Below are 22,585 nucleotides of genomic sequence, written 5' to 3'. Positions count from 1 at the left end.
GCTGGACCACAGATGATGTGATGCCTTTGAGGAGCCTCTGCATTGCAGGTCTCTTCAAGCCTGGGTATCAACAGCCACAGGACTTAGGAGTAACACTTGACCGTCCAGGTCTCCCCAAAAGATTCCCATGCTCAGAAACCACCCTCCTCTTCAGAGGAAAGTGGTTTCAGAGACAAAAAGATGCACAATTACATCTAAAGAGGTAACAATAGGAAAGAGAGGAGTCTATACTACCATTCTCTCTAACACAAGCTTGTAAGATACAGAAGAAACAATCAGTGCTTGCACACTGTGATCTGTATTCAACAGATGCTTAAGAAGTCAACAAACTCAGCGTGTTGAGAAGCAACCTTTTAATAAAGAAAGCAGAACCATACTTTGCTGCTCACAAATATTTTGGAAAAGGCTTATGAAACGAAATCTAAGCCAATTATCTGGTGCATCTGTGGCTGAGAGGGAAGTGTCACTACTCCAAACATCTGCTCAGTGTGTGTCCTCTCCTTTCTCACAGAGGAAGTCCGAGCTTCCAGTTGTACAAGTGAATGAGAGAGCAGTAAGGTATTGCTCAACAAAAAGTATTTCCTTGGATGATTACAGACTAGGGCCAAAGAAGAAAGTCACACGTTAAGTGCCATTACCAACGGGGAAGCTGGTCAAAGGAGCCAGTTTGAGCTGCACAGATTTCTTCTTTGCCCCCAGGTCAAGGGGCACAACCTGTGGGGGGAGGCTCGTGCCCACGATGGAATCGAAGAATCAGCTGATGGCAGACACTGGGCAGCAGGACCCCTCAATGTTTTCTGTAACGAAGCTGAAGGGTGACAAGTCCCAAAGCACTGGAAGAAACAGAACACAGCAAGGAGAAACCAGCTGGAAAGCCAACAGCCTTTTATGTGCTCAAGGCACGAACAAAACCACTCCCTGGGCCTGTCCCTCAAAGTAACCACACCCCCCTTGCCACTGACACCAGAACACAGGCTGGCAGCAATCTCTACATACCAGCCAAGACACAGGAAAGAAGAAAAAGCCCCATGGGACACCATGGCTGCAGGCTCACCCACTCACCCACAGCACGGTCGGTCCGCTCAGCTGGAGGTCCGCACGCTGGGAGCGCTCACCGGCCACAGCACCCGCAGCACCTAGGCAAAGCAGGATGGGTCAGGAGGGTGTTTCTCTCCACTACACCCCTTCCAGCTGCTCCCAGCACTGTGCTTCCAGCACTGAGCACACTGGGAGGAGGGTAGTGCCCTTTCTTGGACATTCAGGCACGGATTATTCACAGGTCATCAAGGCACATGTGTGAAAGCCGAACACACCATCCTCCAAGGCCGGCCCGTGCCTCCAGACAGGGTCCATACTCTAGGTGCCATCTGAACAGTTCCAGAAACAAAGATTAGGCTGAAACAAATGGTGCAAACTGCCCTGCACCTTCTCAACCCATCCCCCAAGGCTCCCACTGGGACCCGCGTTATCCCCGCACAAACCCTCTGTTCACCAGGCAGCAGTGACAGGACTCATTTACTTTGAGGGTTTTACTCCAGCCCTCCTGGCTTCTATCATAACCTGAAATATTACATTAAAAAGGCTTTTAAAACCTAACATTCGCAGCAGCGCAGGAGCTTTTCACTGCAGCTAGCTTCTCCCCTGCCTGTTTGTGTGTGGCACCTTCCCATTAAGTGCATGAGTTAAGATGTAGATTAGCGAGGCAAGGAACCTTTGCCCTTGGCATCGACACTCAGCTGTGACAGGAAACTTCAGGCTTTCTCTCTATGAAGTGTAGAACCACTCACTGCACATTGGCAGGGAAGTGCACATCTCCAAACTATACACATTTTCTCTTAGATAAGCAAAAGACTCAAGTGTTTATAAATATGAAAAGTTCAGCAGCTGGCTAAAAAGTTAATTCTCCAGTCTCACTTAATGAGCTTTGGGGAAAGTGGTAGGGGGATTTGTTCTGAAAGTAAAGCAGAGTGTCACAGAAAGCAGGACATGCCAGACAGGGCTCTGTTTAGCCCTGCTTTCTGGCTCTGGATGGCTGCTATCAGCACAATGGCAAGGGATCCTCTAATGGGGAGCCGCGAGCAACCCGGACGAGAAATGTTTTCTCCTAATCTCACAATCATAGAAATTAGCCAATTTTTAAGTCCCATGACTTCTTCCTTTGCTGTGAAAATACCAAGCGATCCATATCAAAACACCCTGGAACATGGACCATCAGATTCTGCCCAGTTCCCTGAACAAGGAAGCTGTTTTCAGCAGGACTCAGCAGGAACGCTGCTGGGATATTTTTTCAGTACTTTAATATTAAACTAATATCATCTACTCCAGCAGCATGAGGGTCTCCTTAAAAAATGGGACTGCTTTCCTGAGAAGATAAGCTTGTTAGCTGCTCTCAGGAACTTCTGAGAAGATTATTTACAGTGCCTGCTGCCACTCTGCTTCTCCTGAGAGCAGACTCCTCCATCTCTTTGTAAGGCCTTACAGAGGGAGCTGTGCAATGTCATTTTTGCAAGGTAACACACCTACCAGTTCTCCACCTGTGCAATTATTAAAACCCCAAACTTCATACTGAATGAAGAATAACCAGACCCTGTTGTCTGTGGCTGCAACAGCAGCTGTCTTATGTGACAGGAGCTTGCTCATGGGGCTGTCTGGATTTCTGTCGCCCCTTTGCACACCTCCTCCCTGCTGTCACTTACTGAGAGGATTCAGATCAGCAACTACTTCAGAAACAGAGCTGTCTGGAGATGGAGAACAGAGTGATTCTCCAGGAGATGGGGCAGGCTGAGCTCCTGCCCACTCTGCAGCTCATGCACAGCTCTGCCGCTGCCCATTCCACCACCCCTGACTCCCACGGTGCCTTCTCCCCTCCTCAAAGAGCTGCGAGCGAGCTAGGAAGCCCCCTCCGGAGCAGTAAGCACTGAGCACTTCACCCAGCACCAGTCCCCAGAGCCTGCAAACCCTTCCACCTGCACAAGATAAAAAAAGGACAGGGATCTCCTTGAGAGAGTCCAGAGAAGGGCTACAAAGATGATTAAGGGCCTGGAGCATCTCCCCTGTGAGGAGAGACTGAATAAGCTGGGGTTGAGAAGAGAAGACTAAGGGGGGATCTAATTAATGTCTATAAGTATCTTAAGCATGGAATGCAGGGGGAATGGGCAGCCCCTTTTCAGTGTCTGTGGGGACAGGACAAGGGGCAATGGCTGCAAGTTGGAGCACAGGGAGTTCCACACCAACCTGGGGAAGAACTTTTCCCCAGTGAAGGTGAGGGAGCCCTGGGACAGGCTGCCCAGGGGGTGTGGAGACTCCATCTCTGGAGAGATTCCAGCCCCATCTGGACACCACCCTGTGCAAGATGAGCTGGGGAGCTGCTTTGGCAGGGGGGTTGGACCCCAGGAGCTCTCCAGGTCCCTTCCAACCCCTGTGATTCTGTGAAGACCAGCGACAATCCCTCTGGCGCCGTGTCCCAGGGCCGGGCAGCACGAGGCCAGGCTGCTGCTGCTGCCGCTGCCGAGGGAGCCGGCACGACGCCCGTGCCAGGGCTCAGCCCTGCCCGTGCTGCATCATGCTGTGTACATTGGAACTAGTAAACCCTTCATTGTGATTTTTGGCCACTTGGAATATTTTTAGCCACTTGCCAAGGTTTACGCTGTGATTTATTACGGAGGAAACAAACTCAAGCACTAACAAATGAAAATATGTAAACTCTGACTTTTCAAGTCGATAGGAAGGTATTCAAGATCTTAAACCCCTTCTGAGGCATGCAGCTTGCTGCAGGCAACTGCTGGAAGCAGCAGTTTGATTGAGAAGCAACTGAAATGCAATCTAAGTAGTCGTATCTGTCTCTCAGAGCTCGCTCGTGAAACGTCCCCTATACAGGACACTTTCCAGTTGTCATTCCTAAAACTGTTCTAGGTTTGTTGAGTTTCCAGCAATTCAAAGGTTTGTTGGAAATGGAGTTTGTGTCACTTTTCCACTAAGGCCAAAGCACTCCAGATATCTGCCATCTAGAAAGAACTTTATCACCTTAAATTACTGCATTTAATAAGTTTAAACAAATCATCATTAAACACAATGGAAATAAAATACACAGAGGAAAAAAAATAATTTAGAAAGTCCTGGAATTACCTGCAGATATAACACTACATACAGCAAACAATAATGGGTTTATGACAGTGTCCTTGGGTGGGGAGAGAGATGCCAATAAAGAGAAGGTGAATTCCCACTTTCAGTATAAAAATTCAATGAGATGCTACTGCCACATCCTTCAGAACATGACGGAATGCTCTATGAAGTCCTAGCAGCCATCACAGCTTTATCCATGGTTAAAATGCTGAAGTGATCCATGGATAAAGACACATCAGCTTTGGCACTGAACAGCCTTGTGTCTTACAAGTGTTCTGAAAGCTTCTGAGAGCATCAGGAATGGGATCAAGAGAACAACCACCTCATTGTTAGAATGAGGAAGAATATTAGTCATCAGAGTTTGACTGGGAGTTAAGATCAGTTCTACCTAAAGCAGCAGGACACCCAAGGTGGTGTTTCCTTCTCAGGAGATGAACACACAGTTCACTTCCTGGCTGTGTATCTCAACACACCTCTGCCAGTGTGAAGCAGCACGATTCCCTTCGTGCCACCACCGCTGTGAGGTGGCTGGTGACAGTGACACACATGCTTTCTGGTGACCTTCACAGGGGAACAGCCACTATCTACCCTCTCATACAGAAAAATGCCATATAAACACACTGCCAAGTGACCAAACCCTGGGAGACTTTTCCCTACACTGGGACACGTCACTTGACATTCATAATGCCATTATGCAAAGCCAACTAACTCATACAGAGACTTTTTTGGTTCAAGAAACCCAGCAGAGAGAACTTCACCAAGCAATTCTTTGTTAGCATAACATTTGACCTTCTATCTCTTTGGAAATCATACAACATTGCTAATGCAGTCCTTACAGAATTAATCAAGCAGATAGTTAGACCCTAGTTACCACGAACCCAGCCAATTATGAGCAGCACTGAAATTTGTCACTGGCATGTCCAACTACATTTTCCAACACAAAGATCAACAGAACCGTGTGGAAATGAGGCCCCACTCTCAGACCTGCGTGCCTTGGACACTGCCACTACAGTCACCAGCAAAGCCAGAGCTTTTAGGAACAGAGTTGTACTCAGAGTGACCTCCTGGCTCTCTGTTACCTGCTGCAACAACAGCAAGAAAGCCTGACACCTTCCACCCTCTGCTCTGACCAGCAGAGCTAGAAGGGATTTATTGAGAGGTCAGAGCTCTTCATTCTCACTCAGTTCTACTGTGTGAGATCCACAGTTCCCTAGAGGGCAAAGACACTGCCTGGCTTTGCGTGAGGAGTGGTGAGGGGAAGCTGTCCATGCAGCTTTTCCCTCAGTGGAAGTAAGAGAGCCTAGCTTTCAGCCAGGGAATGGCAAGGTTACAGACAACAGCAATGAATGAACAAGGAAATGAAAGCCTAAAAAGCACAGGGCAAAGAGATAGGGAAAGGAGATGGGCATGGAAGGCACTCACAGAACAAAGGGCTCAAGACCAGGCACATTTAGACACATTTAAAGCAGCACAGATTAGAAACAGATCCAGCTAAAAGCATGATTGCCATTTTGAAGTCCAGTTTCTGTCCCTGAACCGGCACTCAAATGACAGAGCTGTGGTCACTGACCATTTCTCCATCCAGCAACCAGAACCAGAGGAGATATAAAGCCATAGGTCTAGTTCCCAGCAGGTGAAGTGACAGCTAAACCACTTCTGAGCCTGGCTCGGAAGGCAATGGTTACTCTACCTCTGTTCTGGGCTGTTCCACTCCCATCACGCTACCAGCTCCCAGTGCTGAGGAACAGAGCATTTCCCTGCACCCACCCTGCCTTTCACCCACTCCCCAAATTCTCCAGGCAACATACTTATTTGGTGAGAGCACCCTGCTCTCTCACCAGAGGAGAGCAAACTCCAGCCATGGTGTGTTACAGCAGCAGTTCACCTTCTGGACAAAACAGACCCTTTGCCCAGATTTCACCAGGTGTTTGTCTCTAGATCACTACAAAAGGAGATAAAAGAATTCGTGCTCCACAGCCAAGACTGAGCAGAGCCTACATCACCCTGGGGCTCAACCCCCCCCAAAGCAAGCCCTGAGAGAGAGGGAAGACTTACAGCTTTAGCAAAAACCACCATCAGCTCAGGGAACTGGTGTGTGAGGAGGGCGAGCATCGCTGAGAAGGAGCAGAGCCCTGCTGTGAAGTGGATGAAAAAGGGAAGCTCCTTCTGGGGGTAGACGGAGACTTCATGAAACGCTGGAAGGGAAAACAAAGAACATTCACATCTGATAGCTGAGGACAGGTTCAGGAGTTACTGACACAGCCCTGTAACCCAGTTCTAGACAAGCATAACACTTGTGCAGCATGTTATGTCCCAGTACTTAAAGCTCTGAAATTGTTTCCCCTGCACTAAATGCTTCATTACATCCTTCTCCCAATCTCCTTCACTTGTGTGGGGTTTGTTTTATGAAGCAGTTCATCAGGCTGTTTTTGGTACATACTCTTTTAACAGGGCAGAGCTGCAGGATCCTGTCACCTGGAGAGAACAGCCCATCTCCCTATCCTATAAACTCAGCCAGTCACAACCCACCATCACAGTATGTACACGTGCAAGGCAGCTCCCTGAGCCATTCCAAAGACTCCTGCTTGGTAGGCTACAGTAAATTTTTTCGTTAGCAGCTGACAGAGCAGACCTCAAAGCAAACAGTACCAGGACCAGGTTATAAATTCTGCACGTAGCAGCTCCTTGCAATTTCCAACCTAGGGTAACAAAATCCAAGGAAGGTGATTAGATGGGCTAAGGGCTGGCATGTGGAGCTGTCAGCACCCTGGGACCTACTACTGGGTACCAGCTGAGCACCCGTGTGCTGAACATGCAATTACAGGCTCTGAATACCAGCAGCTCTGGCTCTGACTCTGACCCAGGGGTTCTGAAGGGATTTTACACTAAGAAAAGGATAGTTTCTATAGGTGTAAGTAACCATGAAAGGCCTGTGTGCTTCCCGAGAAGCCGTTTTATAAAATCAAACAAAAGCCTCAAAACTTAAATACACCTTTTAATAAAATCAGAAAATACAATTGTATTCATTTTTAAACTGAAGCCTGAGGAGGAAGAAGCCTGTTTACCCCCCAGTTACTGTTCTGAAGGCTGGCAGTTGAGAGCTGCTCTTGTAGGAGCAAGCCCAGCAAGAGTGGGTCTGGTTTTGCTTCTGTTGGAGCACAACATCCAGAGTTCCATGTCTAATGCCTATCAGAGGTGTTTAATGTTACCCAGAGTTAACAGTTCCCCTTCTTAAGGTGCAACCAGCCCTGCTCAGCCACAACACAGCTCAGCAGCAACACACTCCACCCAGCAAGCAAAGAAACCACCCGTCTATTACAGAACAGGCTGATGCTCTCCTGCTCCACAGAATCTCACCTGATTCTTAGAACATGGAGCAGTAGCATTTAGGAAAGTTCCCAACATAAGTTAGGAAAGCATTAAAAAACCCCAAAACCAGGCAGGATTCTTTCTGCACTAGTTTCTCCCCTACATTGGGAAATTAAAATAAATCCAAAATAGCCAAATTAAAGTCTATCCAAAAGAGACAACTGCAGATGATTCTGGATGGTCCCAGCCACTGCAGAACTGTTACTGGTCAGACCAGGTTGTGCTGAATCCTTAATTTGGGCAACATTATTTGAAATAGATAAATTTAAAAAAAATAAAATAAAATTAAGTGTCAAGATTTCTTGAGGAAGTGCTGCAATAAAAGTGTTAAGATGATTTTATTTATGGGTAGTTTTATATTTAAAACCCAACAGGAATGCGCGAGTGATCGTGTTGAAATATCTGCATGTGTTGGGTTTAATGGTGCTGGGAAGTCGACAATTCAGGGTTAGTTGCTAACCAAGGAATTCCTTGTGCAATATCCTGCATAAGTGAGAAATGAGTAATTTAAAGCAGTCTGGGGGCAAATTTAAATTACACATTTTAAATATAACTTCAGGCTTTTAAATAGAAACACGTTAGGTGTAGTTTTCCTTTCCACAGCTGTGGTCTCAGTGGGTCTGCTGGTGCATTTGCAGTAGCCCTTTCCAGTCCCCTGGGACTTGTGTTTCTTCACAACGTAGAAGTTCCCCCTCCCAAAGGAATTCTATTAGCATGGATAATTATCAGTCCAATTCTAATGTAAATTAAAGCTCTTTTCCTAAATATGATGAGCCTTTATGATTTAGTTTCTTTGCCATACCTAAAAAAAAATACACATAGGCTCATAATGGCATCAAGTCATCCTGCAACAGTGGGCAGCTGGGGAAGACTTACCATGTTGGTACTGTAAATCCATAAAAGTCCCTGCATGGCTAAGATGTTGCAGGAAGCATACTGTCCATCAAGCACATGCCAATGAATTAATGATGGAAAGCAATACATATGCTAGGAAGCTACAGATTAACCAAGGGTTGTCTATAAGATCAGGGACAGGTTCTGCTAGATACCTGAGCACAGGATTGGAGCCATGTGTTTATTCCTTGCTAAAAGGAAACGGCTCCTCTACAGCAGTAGCCAAAGCCAGGACTTCTTTTAAAAGAAATTGAAAGAACTTGTCCATTTGGCTGTTGTCAAAGCTGGCCCAGCTTAGCCTGGAGGTACCCCACCCAGACTGCACCTCTGAGGGACTCAGGTTATTACAGATTCAAGCCAACGTGTACCACACACACGTCAAGTGCCTCAGGATGCTTTGGGAAGGACATCAACAAACAGCTCGATCCCCCTCACGGGAAGCTCTCACTAAAAACCACCCTAAGGTAAACACAGAATACCACAAACTGGACACATCCTCAGCGATGTTTTATTATCATTACTGCTTAGAAACCACTTACTTGGCAACAGTTCTCTGTCTGCTGTTTCTGTGCAACTCGGATAGGGGTAGAAAAGATGCCCTTTCTCTAACGGGTATGGGATCATCCTAAAGGCTGGAAAAAGAGTGAGTGGCATTAGATCTGTACCCAAACCCAGCAACCAGCTCCTCACAAAGAGGACCAATCATGTCTGAGGTGCACAAAGGCAGAGAGATTAGTCTACTGTACAGAAAGAAATGAAACAGAGATACTTACTGCCCTCCCACGTGCAGTGCAGCAGATTTAGAGCCCCTTCTATCCTCTTCCAGTGCTGCAGGTGAAAAAAAGCATAAGCAACTGCCTCACTGTCCCCTCGTTTCAGAATATGCTCTGGAGGTAGCACTAAGCTTTTCATTTCTAGTAAATACTGAAAGAAAAAAGGAAAGCACGCTCGGTTACATGGCACATTCAAAGTCCTGAACTGTGAAACATAAATGAGGAACAACAGAGCACATCACAGAGGGGCCAGCTTCTACCTGTTGAGGAAACATCCCAGTCCTGATCCAGCACACACAGCAAACACACACAAGGCTCTTCAGTTAAGGTTATCACACACAAAGCATCAGAAAAAAAGCACCTTCAGCAAGGCAGAGTAAAAATACATCCTTGTGGAATATACATGAGGTATAATGCCACAGTTTGGGTACTCATGAGCTGCCAGTTCAGGCTAATACAGAAACCTCAAACCAATGGTATTTTTGCTCATCCTTTAGCCACTGGAAGCTTCAGTGTAGAAGGCTGAGTACGTGTCAGCTCCCAGTTACAAGCAGCACACCAGAAAGTGTCAGTCTGCTAAACCAACGAACAATGAACCAAACCCAGGCAGAGCTGGGGTTCACGTGGCTCTGCTGGACTACCACAACGTATCTCTGATTTCAGATTTCTTTCATTTCAGCCTTCTCTCTCCCCACCAGCAGAACGTGTGATGCACAGATGGGTCAGTGAACACAAGGATTAATCATTTTCCATTTCCCTTGAAACACAGGACATGCGATTTCGACTTCTCATGGGACACTGAGAACAGACAGGTATTCGCTTTGACTTGGCTTTTAAAAACCGATGAGTAATTTTTACAAGAATGAAATGACAGAATCAGCTCTAGTATCTACCTGTGAGCTGCTCTCTCCTAACATAGAGTGTCTCATTCAATAACAGCCAAAGTTAATCCACATCTTTGATCAATCTGGCTGGCAATTCCTTTGACTGTCTCCCAAAGTGTAAGAATGCAGCTAACTCGCTGATTTATTTCAGCAGATGCCACAAACTATGAGATTATTTACTAATCCAGTTTGAGGACTTAACTTTTCCCATTCAGACTCTTGAAGGAATGTAGGAGGGGTTGTGCCCCGGCCAAATAAAGCACATTTACTGCCTGGCTAGGTTCTTCTCTCACTGCCTTGGGCCTGCACTCCAGAGGGTAATATTCTTGCTAATCCCCTCTAATCCTCTTCCATTTTTTTGATTTTTTTTTTAACCCAGGGAAGGATCACTCACACAGGGCTGCTGTGGGAAAATGGGCTCAAATATCTGACCCTTGCCCTGACTCCTCCTGCCCTCCGCAGCACCCACCTTCCAGTGGTACCCAGTGGGCAGAGGGGGATGAGACAAAGGCAGTGATGGAGCCTCACTGCCAGCACTGCTGCAGCGTGCCAACGCTGACCCCCACCTTCCCCTGCCCTGCACCCTTGTCACAGCACAAACAGGAGAACCCCAGGGCCTGGCAGGTTCTCCTGCCCGTGCTTAGCCATACACCAGCAAGGTTATCCCTACTGGAAGTAGCTTGGTGTTGGCAGGTTTAAGAAGAACATTTATACACACTGTGAAATGTTCAGAAGGCGACTGGGAAGGGTTGTTTCATGCCTTACTGAACTGGAGTTACAGATCTCTGATGAGAAGCAGCTTGCCAGCACTGTAAGATGCCTTCCTGGCTTTATAAAGAAAGCCCTGCCTTTCAGAGCATAGCTCAGAGCAAAGAGAAACAAACTTTACTTCATTTTCCTTATGCAAACTGATGCTATGTGCAAAGACAACCACTCTGACCAGATGCAAACAAAGGGATCTCTGCTTTACACACTCATTTTTAGTCCATGAACTGCAAATTCAAACCCCGATTTTCATCCCCACTGGCCCCCCTGTAACCCACAGGGCAAGTTACTTCATGTGTTTGGACCCTTGTTCACTTGCTTGCTTTGCTCATGAACGTTTCAGAGCTCTGGTAGCCAGCACCAGCCAAATTCTGCCCTGCCCTCTAATAAATGGGTCTTTTGAGGCAATATTGGAAAAAAAAACCCAGGAAGCACTAGAAGAGAAGATCAAATTGCTGAAACCTGGAATCAGCATCTGTGACTGCAGAACTACGGAGCATATTTTGCAAAGAGCCCCTTTGCAATGGTATCCAACCTCTTTACAAAGGTACATGAGGCTCCTGAAACAACTGGAGGACATACAATATAAAAGAACTTTTAGATAATGATAATGCGCTATAATCTTCTTCCCCTAAAGGCAGAGGCTAAAGAAAAATCTGTCTGAGACTGTCTGAAATGAACTTGCTGGGCTCTTGATCAGTCATGCAAACCAGCAGCAATTTCTCCGAGCAATTAGCTTTCTCAGTGCACATTCTATTCGACTGGACAGGCAGACAGAGCAGCGCGGCGGGATAATTCGAGCCTCCACAGCAACAGTCAGCTGGACTCCACGATCATTTGCAGGGGATTAGGCCCAGCACTAAGCCAGCCTCCTGCATTCAAGGTTTCAAACCCAGCGCATCACCAGCACTCCTACAGCAAGGTGGGGTTATTTTCACCCAGCGCTCAGTGGAATCCGCTGGCTGCTCGAGCGATGCCAGACGCTGAACTGCTGCAGCAACACCAACTCCCTGGGTTGCATGTGGATGCAGAAAATAAGGGACTGTGGCTCTTTCAGTAAGGAGAGTTCTGGAGCTGTGCTTGGGAGCACAGCACAAGGAACATATGGAAATGAGTGAGTGGTTATTGTTTGGGGAACTTAAACTGACTTCAGGGATTTTTAAGTATCTAAATTGGTATTTATTGATGCTTATCCTTACCCAATAAAGGGCTTCATTAGTACATCACTGGACTTTCTATAAATTCTGAGTTTAAATTTCTCACAAAAAACACTGTTTGATCATCATCTACTGCCAACAACTCATGCCAACCAGCAAACACTTGTGATATAAACACTGGTGTGTTTAACAACTCAACAGCAACTGGAGTTACAACCAGTTGCAAGAAAAGATGGGACTAGAAAAACTCCAATAACAAGATGATACAAAACGTGGCTTCTTTCAGAAGACAATAAAAAGTGGTCCAAAAGGAAACAGAATACTACTCTTACCTTTGGAACATGAGGGTTAAACTCCACAGCTCTGTGAATTGCTTCCACAGCATTAATTTCTGCTGTACTCAGCCCTCTTCTGGAGGCAGTTTCTGGGGAGAACCTGAAGGGAAAACCCATGCTGAACTAAAGCCATAAATGCTACCCAGGTGTTTATTTGCATTGTATGCTTGGAGGTCATTAAAATTGACTGATTTATCAAGGAAGAGAAACAAACTGTTCTAGGAGACTAACGTGCATGGTCATTTTGGTACCTTGACTGCCACCCATGCCCCTGTGACAGAGCTGTGGTTAACTTTTTGAAACTCCCTGTCAATCAGGTAAGGTAATTGAGTGCCCAGGCTTTGGAAGGCAGTTACAGCATCACCTACTTGGAGGATACATACAGCTCAGATCAGCTGTGCAAACAGACCCGAGTGAAAAGCCAGCACCAGCTACTGCAGATACCCTGTGCCCTATCCACACCACACAGAACTGCTGAGCCTCACAAGACCCCACAAACAGAACTAACAGGAAGGCTCATGTGTGTACATGGGCTCCTGGAAAACATCTTCACCTGTAACAACTTTATGGATGCTCAGAAGACCCTTTACGTTACGTTTACCTACACATGCACATATATATGTATATACAAGGACACTTAACTTACTCTTAGAAATGTAATTGCTACACACTGGATTTGGACCTTTAACTCCTGTTTCTCAGCAGAGCCCAAATGTTTTCCCACCCATGCTTGCTTACCTTTCTGAGACAGCCCTGGCTTTTAACAGAGCTGCTGTGTAACAAATCGCTGCCGATTTGGGAAGACTGATATCTATGATAAAAATAAAATAATTAAGCTGTAAGGCAAGACAGACATTTTAAAGCCACATCCTTTGAGCTTAAATATTTTTACTTGAGCAGACAACGAACAAAACATCTGGAATGTTTCAGCTGTGATCAGGAACCTTGAATTTCTCTGCAGTCTTTCTGGTCACCACTCAGTCTTACATTAAAAACTCAAGAGTTAGGTGGTAAAGAGTAATTTTTGGTTCTAAATCTATCAAGGTGCCAAAACTGAATTCAAACACCCACTTCAGAACAGCATACTTTTTCTCTATTAACCCACAAAGGTTTAAAATCAGCTCCTAAACTTTACCTACTTTTGCAACTGTACCCTAACAGAGAGTTTGACACAATACTGAGAGTGACTACATTTCAGACAGGTAGACAAATCTTAATGAAAACACAATCTCCATTCTTTTCCAGTTCCATGGGGAAAAATTCTATTAGTTGTAAAATATCTGAGGCCAAGTTTGAGCTGACAATTACAGATTAGAAGGTTAGCACTCCACAGTATAAGTTTACTTTAAAAGCAGACGAAGTCTGGGGTCTAATTCCCAAGTACCATGTTGTGTATAGTCAGAGGGCTCTTGCTTTCTTTGTAAATCCCATCCTGGGCTTGTCCATCACTTACTGGAAGTCTGGCTGTCGTGTCAAGCAAAACACTGGGGTGCTACAGAGAGTCTGAAGCTCATACTCATTTTTCCAGATGCTTAGAAAAAAATCAGCAACTTTTTTCTTAAGAAAAAAGTGTCATGACTCTTGATGGTAATGTAAAGAAGCAGGGCAAAAAGAGCCAACCCTTCAGTTGGTAAGAATCCATGTGGAGAGGAACAGGAGCTGCTGGGGTGTCACACACAGGGGGCAAAAAGCCTCTGAGGACTGTAAGGAAGTGAATATGTATTTTATTAGCCTTTTCTAGACTTGCACAACACCTGAAATGTCTCAGCTGAGATGGAAAGTGAAAGGCTGCTACCATTGGAAGGTCCCAAGTTTGCACACCACTGATCTCCCTCTGTGCGCTAAGGTGCAGCGGGCTCGCACGCTGCTCTCTCTGGCAACTGCAGTGACAGGTGACAGGAGGGAAAACACCCATTTCCAGCTTATTTACATCAATTCCTTAGAGGACTATGTGCTGACTGAAAAAAGCTGATGAATTTAGGCACAACCACGGCTGTAAGAGAGATTAAAATAATCCCCCATCACAGCAGTGAGCTCCCAGGTTTCTTCACAGATCAGAAGGAACTCAGGAACAGGAGTGCATAGTGTGCATGCAACTCAGCTTGCCTGAGTGTGACCTCAGCATGCAAAAGAAAAACCAACCTGACCTGCACTCTGGGTGTGCCTATTCACTGCCAGGGAAGGGAATCTAGTCAGCTAGCTGAAACCACAGGCAGGCAATCTGCTTCTGGACAGGCACACCTTGCCCACAGCCCCCACACTGAGGTGAGAACACGGGGACTTCCCAGCACACATCACTTACCATCGTACTTTGCTAAAACTGCCTGGACATCTGCATAGGCCTGCAACTCCAGCAGTGCCTCCAGGAGGTTCTCATGAATGTTCAGCATGCTGAGGAGGGGAAATTCTTTCATCAGCTGCAAGCAAGAAATAAATTGGGCAGGTGAAGAATTGCACCTGAATCGTGAAATACCAGAAATCAGTACAATAACATATGCTTTTTCTGTGTCCTGTTCTTTCACAGGGTTTGGAACCAGCATGTCAGCAACATGAAAAGAACAGCATCATTTCTAGCCTTAAGGTGGGGCTTTCTTCCTACCAGAGAACACTAGAAACCTACAGAGGACACCGAGGTTCATACAACACACTCTCAACCCAAATTTACACATCTGCCACAATGAGATCCTTTGGGCAGCCCTATTTTCCTATGCAAAACCAACTTGTGATGCACCTCAGGCAAGTGAAAGTACCATGAAGCATAAAGTCAGTTAGTCTTTGAGCCAAGCATGAAAGAGAGGGGACAACACAAGTGTGAATACACAACATTGCATATAAATTTCAAACCCAGATGCAGAAACTAGTAAAAAAAAATGTTCTCAAAAGAAAAATCATGAATGATGATGTACAAATCTCACTGGAAAATGGTTCAGTTAGATTCACGCTGATGCCTGGGACGGATCCTTGAACCACCAGTTCAGACAACGTGACTGAAAGCACCAGGAGTTGCTCCTTTTTTACTTACATCTCTCATCATTTTTACTGCTTCTCGAATTCTTCCAAGTTTTCTTGCACACATAGCTAGTCTCCTCTTCACATACACCAATACATTGGTGTCTCTTCCTGATTAAAAAGAGGAGGAAAAAAAAAATTAGTCTATCACTTTCAATCTTTACCTCACTCTCCCTCTCACTACCCTTCCCAAACAGAAACCTCATGAACTTTTCCCTAACCACAGATAAAAGCACACAATAGCTACTCAACACTGTCCTGGCCCAGGCCCACCCAGAGCAATGCCAGCAGTGCTTAACTATTTAAATGACAAACAAATCTGCTTTTTTCCCCCAGAATGTTGGGTGGAATAAAAGGAGGTGATGCTGACACACAGTAATTCCTTCTTAGCCTGCTCTACCTATCCAACCTTCCAAGGCAACGTCTGCAAGACAGCCCCTGATGAACGCACAGAACACCACAGCACACCACACAGAGACATGGCTACAAGAGTAGGAACTGGCAATCAAACCAGAATCACTAATTACAACTTCAGTTTCCCATTTCTGCTCACACAACAGGAGTGTGTGACTGAGGAGTGCTTACTCAGCTGCGCTTCGTGCTGGGGGCTCTGGGAATGGCAGTTCTGAGACTTTCTGTAGATCAGCTCTCCTGCTTTCAGTGCCTGCTTGAAATACCTCTCAGCGTCCACAATAGTCTTTGCTTCTTCCTCAGCAAGGAGCACGTAGGCGGTGGCACAGCTGTGAGGAGGAAAAGCCCAAGGTGATGAGACTGAGGGAGGGGGGTTAGTGTTTCTGGCTGGAAACGGGCGCTTCTCGCTCATGTTTCCTATCCACACACTGACAGAGCACAAACATCGCCCTGAGTTCAACTGGGGAGTGCCAGGAAATGAGGAGCCTCACACAAAACACACATTTGGAGAAAGAACAAAAGCAAGAACTGGTAAACCCTTTTCCTTGAAGTATTAAGAATGCTCTGGGAATTGTCTGGAGAGGGTTTTTTGTGTTAAAACCAGGAGGTAGACATTTTACACAAAAACAACAGGGCTACATAACAACCCAGTCAGAGAAGTGTGTGAAACTCTTTGGTTTGTGTTACAGGACTATTTTTAAATCCTTTACAGGAGTGGCATCTGTGAACTCCAAATACAGCTGTTACCACGATGCCTCTCTGAAACACAGATGATCTCATATCCAATTTAGCTCCATGCTGGAGTAAGGGGTCTCATTTGTCACTGCTACTGATAGAAAGAGTTTTTTAAAAAATAAATCTTTCCCAAGGCAAAGGGAGAAGCTATTTTTGATAGAGTAGCTCAACACTTCAGTGCAATGTCAGCCCCCAGTCCCTAAAGTCCCCTTAAGCCAGTCAGAACTTTGCTAACATGGTCAGAAGGGGAAGCTGAGGGCGGGCAGGGTGTTGCTTGGGATCACTCTGCTCCACCTTTCACACTGGAAATACAGCAATTGAACTTAGACTCTGAACTTACTCATTGTTCAGTTCCAAAGCTTGGTGTGCTGCCTTAATCCGGGCTTGGGGGTTTCTCTCTCGCCAGGCTTTCTGCATAACTGTTGCAAAGACATGGGAAGGCTGGTCAGGGATAGAGCCACAAAAAACCCCTGGGAGCCACCGCCTCGTGCCTCAGCCCAGCAACACCCACTCCCCCTCTGCACACTCCTGTTTGCTCTACGATGGCTACAGGGAAGCATAAACAAGTGCTCTGACTCCATCCTGAGTTCCTACCAGCAGCAGAATCTTCCAACTTCTCATTATGCCCCAAATTTAACTTAAAAAAGCACCACCACCACCAGGGAGATTGTTCAGTGACCCTGTCAGACCTCCTACACCGAGGAGCAAAGGCAGCTTACATAACCAGGGGGATGTACAGCTCCTAAATTGTGAGAGGTTTTTGGAAAGGTTTCCCCAGACTTGTTGAAAGCTTGGCAGGAGCAATTGTTAAACACAGGTTCTTGCACGGACCTGCACAGAGCTCCAATTTAAGCTTTCAAACAGAACTTCAAAGATGACAGTGAAAGAATAAGCTGTGCCTTGCACAGGTATAGTTTCACCCCTCTGCATTTAGACAGCCACCAGGCCACAAAGGGCTAAACAACGTCTCTTTAAATTTACAAAGGATATTTGAGTGGCATAACAAAGCAAAGCCAATTCAGCATACACCATATTAATTTATCAGCTTATTAGAAAATAATTCTGGGCAACAATTAAAAAGGGTTAAAATTATCTATTCAAAAAGGGGCCCTTGAACCACAACTTGGATTCCAAACCACGGTCAGATAACAAGCAAACAAGAGTTCGATGCAGCGACTCCAGCTCCTCCCCACTCTGCTCCCACTGGGGAAGAATGGAAAGCCCAAACCAAGACCCAGCTTGCAGCAAAAGAAAAACAAGATGCTTGGAGCTACCATGTTCTAGGCAGGACCGACAGCTTTCACCCCAAGTCTCAGCTCTGTAAGAACTCCAAACCCTGACGCTGGTGGAGTCACATATCTGGCCTATCTCAAGGACGATAAGGAAACTGAAGAATCTATACATGTTTCTCTTGGAACAAACCCCTCTGCTGTCCAGCAAGAGTAACGTGGAAAAATGTTGGAGTTTTCTTTTGGAAACAAAATATTAGTCTTGGCTTAGTAAGCGAGACAATACAGTCCATTTGTGAAGCAAAACCACATCCTTCACAGCCAGCATGTCACAGCCAAGCAACGCTCCGGGGACGTGACAAATTGATAACGGTTCACACCTACTCTGACAATAACCAGGTAGAGGACGGTGTCTGCAAGGAGTCTGGAGACTGCTCTGTTCCTTACTAAGGTTTGACTCAGACCACATCTTTGGCTGCTGAGCACACAATCCAGGAGTTCAGTATCAGGCTTGAGGTCTTAAAATGTGACAGTCAGGATCCTGACAGCCTCAGTCAGCAGAGAAAGTGCCAGGTAAACAGCCTCTTTTCTTTAAATACCTCTATTAGACCTCCTAAGCAGTAAAGAAAGGCTATCCTTTCACAAAATACTCATCACAACTTGGGGTACCTTGAGGAATATCAAAACTACCCCCCTGAGGCTCCTCCACATACGTGACACACAGGGCACTGGTACCTGTGTCTGAAGGCCGAAGGGCATCTGTATCACACGTGAAGAAGTTCTGGTGATCCTGAGCAGACAGATTCATGTCATAGTACGTAAGAGGCTCCTTCCCAGTCACCCACATGTACCTTCAACAGGAGGAATTTCAGTCAGAGGCACTCTTAACAAGTCATAAAGCTGATACCGAGGGGAGCATCTCACGTGCTTAACCCCTGAAGCTAGTGCAGAGATGTTGGTATTAGCACAGGACTGGAGCTATTAAGCAGAGGTTTTCACTGCTGCTCCAAAACCTGCACAGGCTGCCAAGCAGCTTCCTGTAAAGGGATAGAAGTCTTTTTGATTCTACAGCTCTAAACAAGTTAGAAACTGGCTTCCTAGGAAGCAGCTTTTCCTATGAAATAACATGAGGAAAGTTACAACACAGCCAGATCGGTTTAATAAAGGAGAGTTTAGATTCTGAATCAGTCTCAGCCTCTGAATAAAGTAGTAACAGCTGGAAGATGGAGTCATTCTGGGAATATTTTTCTCCTACTTTACCCTTCCAAACTCCCTGATGATGTCACAGTAATATTTGTATTCTTGACATTGAAACTGCCAGAGCTTGGAGAGATGCCTTTTAAATGCAGGACTGGCATCAATCACCCCTGTAATTCTGCAAGTCTCAGCTGTCTCCCCATATTACAAGAGTAACCTCTGTGAAGAAGTCATGTGTATGCTCCCAATCAGTTTCAAAAATACACAATGAAAGCAATTCATACCTGCTATACTCTGCCCCTCTGAAGAGATTGAGAGGATTTCGCCACACTTTGCACTCTGGAAAAAACAAACAAACAACTCTTTGAATGATGAGCACAAGAAACACTCCCCTGCCTTTACAACACAGCAATGCACCTGCAATTTTACTTCCAAAAGCTGCTTTAATGCTGCTTTTGTACAACCTGAGTATCCTCTTCATACATTTCTGCTATCCCATAAATATTTTTGCTCCCCAGCAACATGGTGGAGAGGTGAGACACTCCCATTTAGACTCACACAATGATTACCTTGCACATACTCAGAATAGTAGGGACCCAAGCTTACTGAAACAATTTTAGCTAAATGTGAGAGATTTTCTGTATCAGAGTGTTGATAATGAGTGTTTTAGACCAAAGATACAGGGTTACTGAGTTTACTTTTACCACTGTTAACACACTGGCAGATGCAGGCCTGTCTCTGGTTCTCCCAAGCACTAACACAGAGACAAGGCCATTTAAAAGCCAGTTGGTGCAAATCAGCCACCCTGAAGCTCCAGGGAAGCTGCTGGGACACACATGAACCATCACCTGGCATGTTCTGCCTGCTCGCCTCATTCTCTCCAGCCGAGAAGGCTGCTGGGGCCGGGGGGCTGTTCTCCACACCGCCGATGAGGGGCCTCAGGTGGCTCACAGAAACCTGCTCAATGAAGGATGTGCCGTATTTTCGGAAGTGCCACCACTCAAACACCTGCACAGGAGAAAAAAAAAGCACCAGACGTGTCCTTAGGAGACACCCTTCCAAGATAAACACCCCAGAGGAAGCCCAGCTGTTCACAGCAAGGACATCGCCTTGCAAATCACTGTGGATGGAGCTCCCCTGCATACATACTAACAGTGATCATCCTGTTTGGCCTGATCACCCACATAACTTGAAAGAGACTGAAAAAAAAAAACCCCAGTAACATTTTAGTCCAGCATACATCCCTCCCTCCCTCCCTCCCCAACTCGTTAGGGCAGCTTGTGAACCCTTTCAGAAAGGGCCTGGGTGGGAAAGGCACAGAGGGGAGAGCTGCAGGATGGGTAGTTTGGCAAAATAATCTGAAGAGTAAAGCTTGGATGGAGAGATAAACTGACTGTCCTGTCAGTCAGCGCAGTTCAGAGAGGAAGGGCTGAAACAGCAGCAACTGAGTTCACTTTCCAGGAATTCTGGGTCAAAACTATTACCATCTCTGATGTTCTCAAAGAGGCCCATATATCACAGTCCCCAAGACCTCCACCAGCCCTGGAGCCACTTACCTGAGGACTTTCCCTCCCATGCAGAAAGAACAAACTGTACTTGTTAAGAAGGGTTACTATAAATAGTGGCTGAATAATAACCATGCTTTTCTCCTAAGAACAAGCCTACATAAAAGAATTATCACTAGCAGAATCCCTCTCCTTACACAAGTCTCCTCCAAGCTTTCCATCAAAGCCCAAGCAAGGTTACTTAGTTGTTTCTGTCATATAAATAAGATACTTTTTAATACTGGCTACAAGAAAATCACCTATGAAACAGATTTTGAACATTCTGCTAAACAGGGTTAATTGATAAGGGAGCTTTTAATAGTGAAAAAAAAGAGTATTAGCCCAAAAGATTTGCATAGCACAGTATGCACCAGGGTCAGAGGATCGTGGCTGCAGAAACGGCTGCGCTGGCAGAACGACTGTGCTCCCTTCATGCAGAGTCAGCCCCTCTGTGCACTCTGTCATGTGGGGATGAGCTGAATTACCTGCCCATTTTCATGCCAAAGTCGTTAAGATAGCAGCTACACGATGACACACAAACCACCCTCCCCCTCCCCAAATTACCATGGGAAGCTGCACTCTTCAGCTACCTGGTTTAAGTGATAAAAATCTCAGCACTTTCTTAGAGAGGCCTGCAGAGTTTGCATGTGTTTTGCATGTTTATGTATGCACACACACAGGCATACACATGGACATGCACCTCCTTAAACAAGCCCGAATTTCTAAACCAGGTGCAAGAGCTTTCCCTGAGCCTCACTGTACACCAGGCACAGGAGGTGGAGGAGGTACGAGCCACCACAACAGCTACAGGGTAGCAGGTTCCTTCCTGGTACAAAGGCACCCTCTAGAGTCTGACCGAAAAAGGCCAGCTGCATTTACCCCCAGTAAACGCTTCCCACAGGAGCTGAAGTTGCTTTAAAAAGCAGACTACTTACAAAGATCAGTCCAGATATACAAGACGAGGTCACTGTAAGGGCAAAGTAGAATTTTGGAGTCAAAGTGCTTAAGAACACAGTCACTGTCAAGAGAAACAAAACCAAAGGCTTAACGGGCAGAACAGGAAAACACAAATAGCTTTTTATTAAACAGCCCTGAACGAAGTATTAGGCAAAGAAATAACAGGATAGGGGGCTGGTAACCTTACAGATAAGCTTGTTTTGTTAAAGAATCCTTTCCAGTGCAGTTTTCAGTCTGTAAGCTCCTGTGACAGCAGGTCGGGTTACATGCCCAACCTCAAGAGGCCAGTGTAAGCTCTGATATGAGGCACCCTGAGGTTTCCTCAGGGCTGCTAAACAGCCCCAACCCCCTGCATCCCACCGGCACCAGAAAGGCCCCACCTGGGCACAGGAGACCCTCGGTGTTGGGAACGAACGTTCCCCACAGACCCCTCATTCCCAGGGCACACAGACACGGCAGGGAGAGCAGCTGCCCAGCGCTGCTCTGCCCATGACCCTGACCCAAACCGCAGCGGCTCTGCGGCCCACCGCCAGCCCCGGCACCGCAGGCCCAGCCCCGCCGGGCCGCGGAGCGGGGCTGTGTGCCGACCCGCAGCCGGACGCGACAGGGCCTGGGCTGGGGACGCGGCCGGGATCCCCTCCGGGCAACGGCTGGGCTGGGCAGCCGCGAGGAGCGCTCGGGCAGCAGCGGTGGGGCGGCGCGGGGCTGCCGAGCCCCGGCCACCAGCGCGGCCCCAGACCCGGCGGCGCAACGAGAACCCCGGGGCCGGCGCTCGGTGCGCTGCTGCGGGAGGCCCGGGCGCCGGGCCCGACACGGTCCCCGCCGCCAGCCCCGCAGCCCTCCTACGGCAGCCCGGCCCCGCCGCCTGCGGGCCGGGCGGGAGGGAGGGATGGATGGAGGCGGCCTTCCCCCGGCGAGCCCTCAGCCCCCCGGCGCGGCGCCCCGGTCTCACCGGCCGCCAGGCTGTCCCGGAGCCGCAGCGGCACCCGCAGCACCGCGTAGAAGAGGCCGAGCCCGGCGGCCGCGGCCAGGATACCGCGGGCCCACGGCGCCGCCGCCGCCGCCCGCCGCCGCAGCTGCTCCCAGCGCCTCAGCGCCGCCGCCGCCCCGGGGCAAGGCAGCCCCCGGCCGCTGCCGCCGCCGCCGTCCGCCATCGCCGCCGCCGGGGCACGCCGGGAGAGGGGCGGGCCGCGCGGCGGGGTGG

At 47.2% G+C, this 22,585-nt stretch overlaps 1 protein-coding gene across 1 annotated transcript; it reads right to left on the bottom strand.

Annotated features, from left to right (window-relative positions):
* Nucleotides 1-344: 344 nt before the first annotated feature.
* On the bottom strand, nt 345-22,535 carry ST7L (suppression of tumorigenicity 7 like; the record flags this gene model as incomplete). Its single annotated transcript, XM_084275970.1, has 16 exons — nt 345-833; nt 1,063-1,136; nt 6,178-6,317; nt 8,925-9,017; nt 9,159-9,309; nt 12,297-12,399; nt 13,038-13,110; nt 14,602-14,716; nt 15,322-15,419; nt 15,894-16,048; nt 16,795-16,873; nt 18,419-18,534; nt 19,165-19,219; nt 19,729-19,888; nt 21,360-21,442; nt 22,334-22,535. The coding sequence occupies 15 exons, from the start codon at nt 22,533-22,535 to the stop codon at nt 1,083-1,085; spliced, it is 1,677 nt and encodes a 558-aa protein (XP_084132096.1). The 3' UTR covers nt 345-833; nt 1,063-1,082.
* Nucleotides 22,536-22,585: the final 50 nt, after the last annotated feature.

This window comes from Gallinula chloropus, assembly GCF_964237585.1.
Source record: "Gallinula chloropus genome assembly, chromosome: 27".
NCBI classification, from domain to species: Eukaryota; Metazoa; Chordata; class Aves; order Gruiformes; family Rallidae; genus Gallinula; species Gallinula chloropus.
The sequence above is the reverse complement of the archived record's forward strand: the minus strand, read 5'-3'. Positions and strand labels throughout refer to the sequence as shown.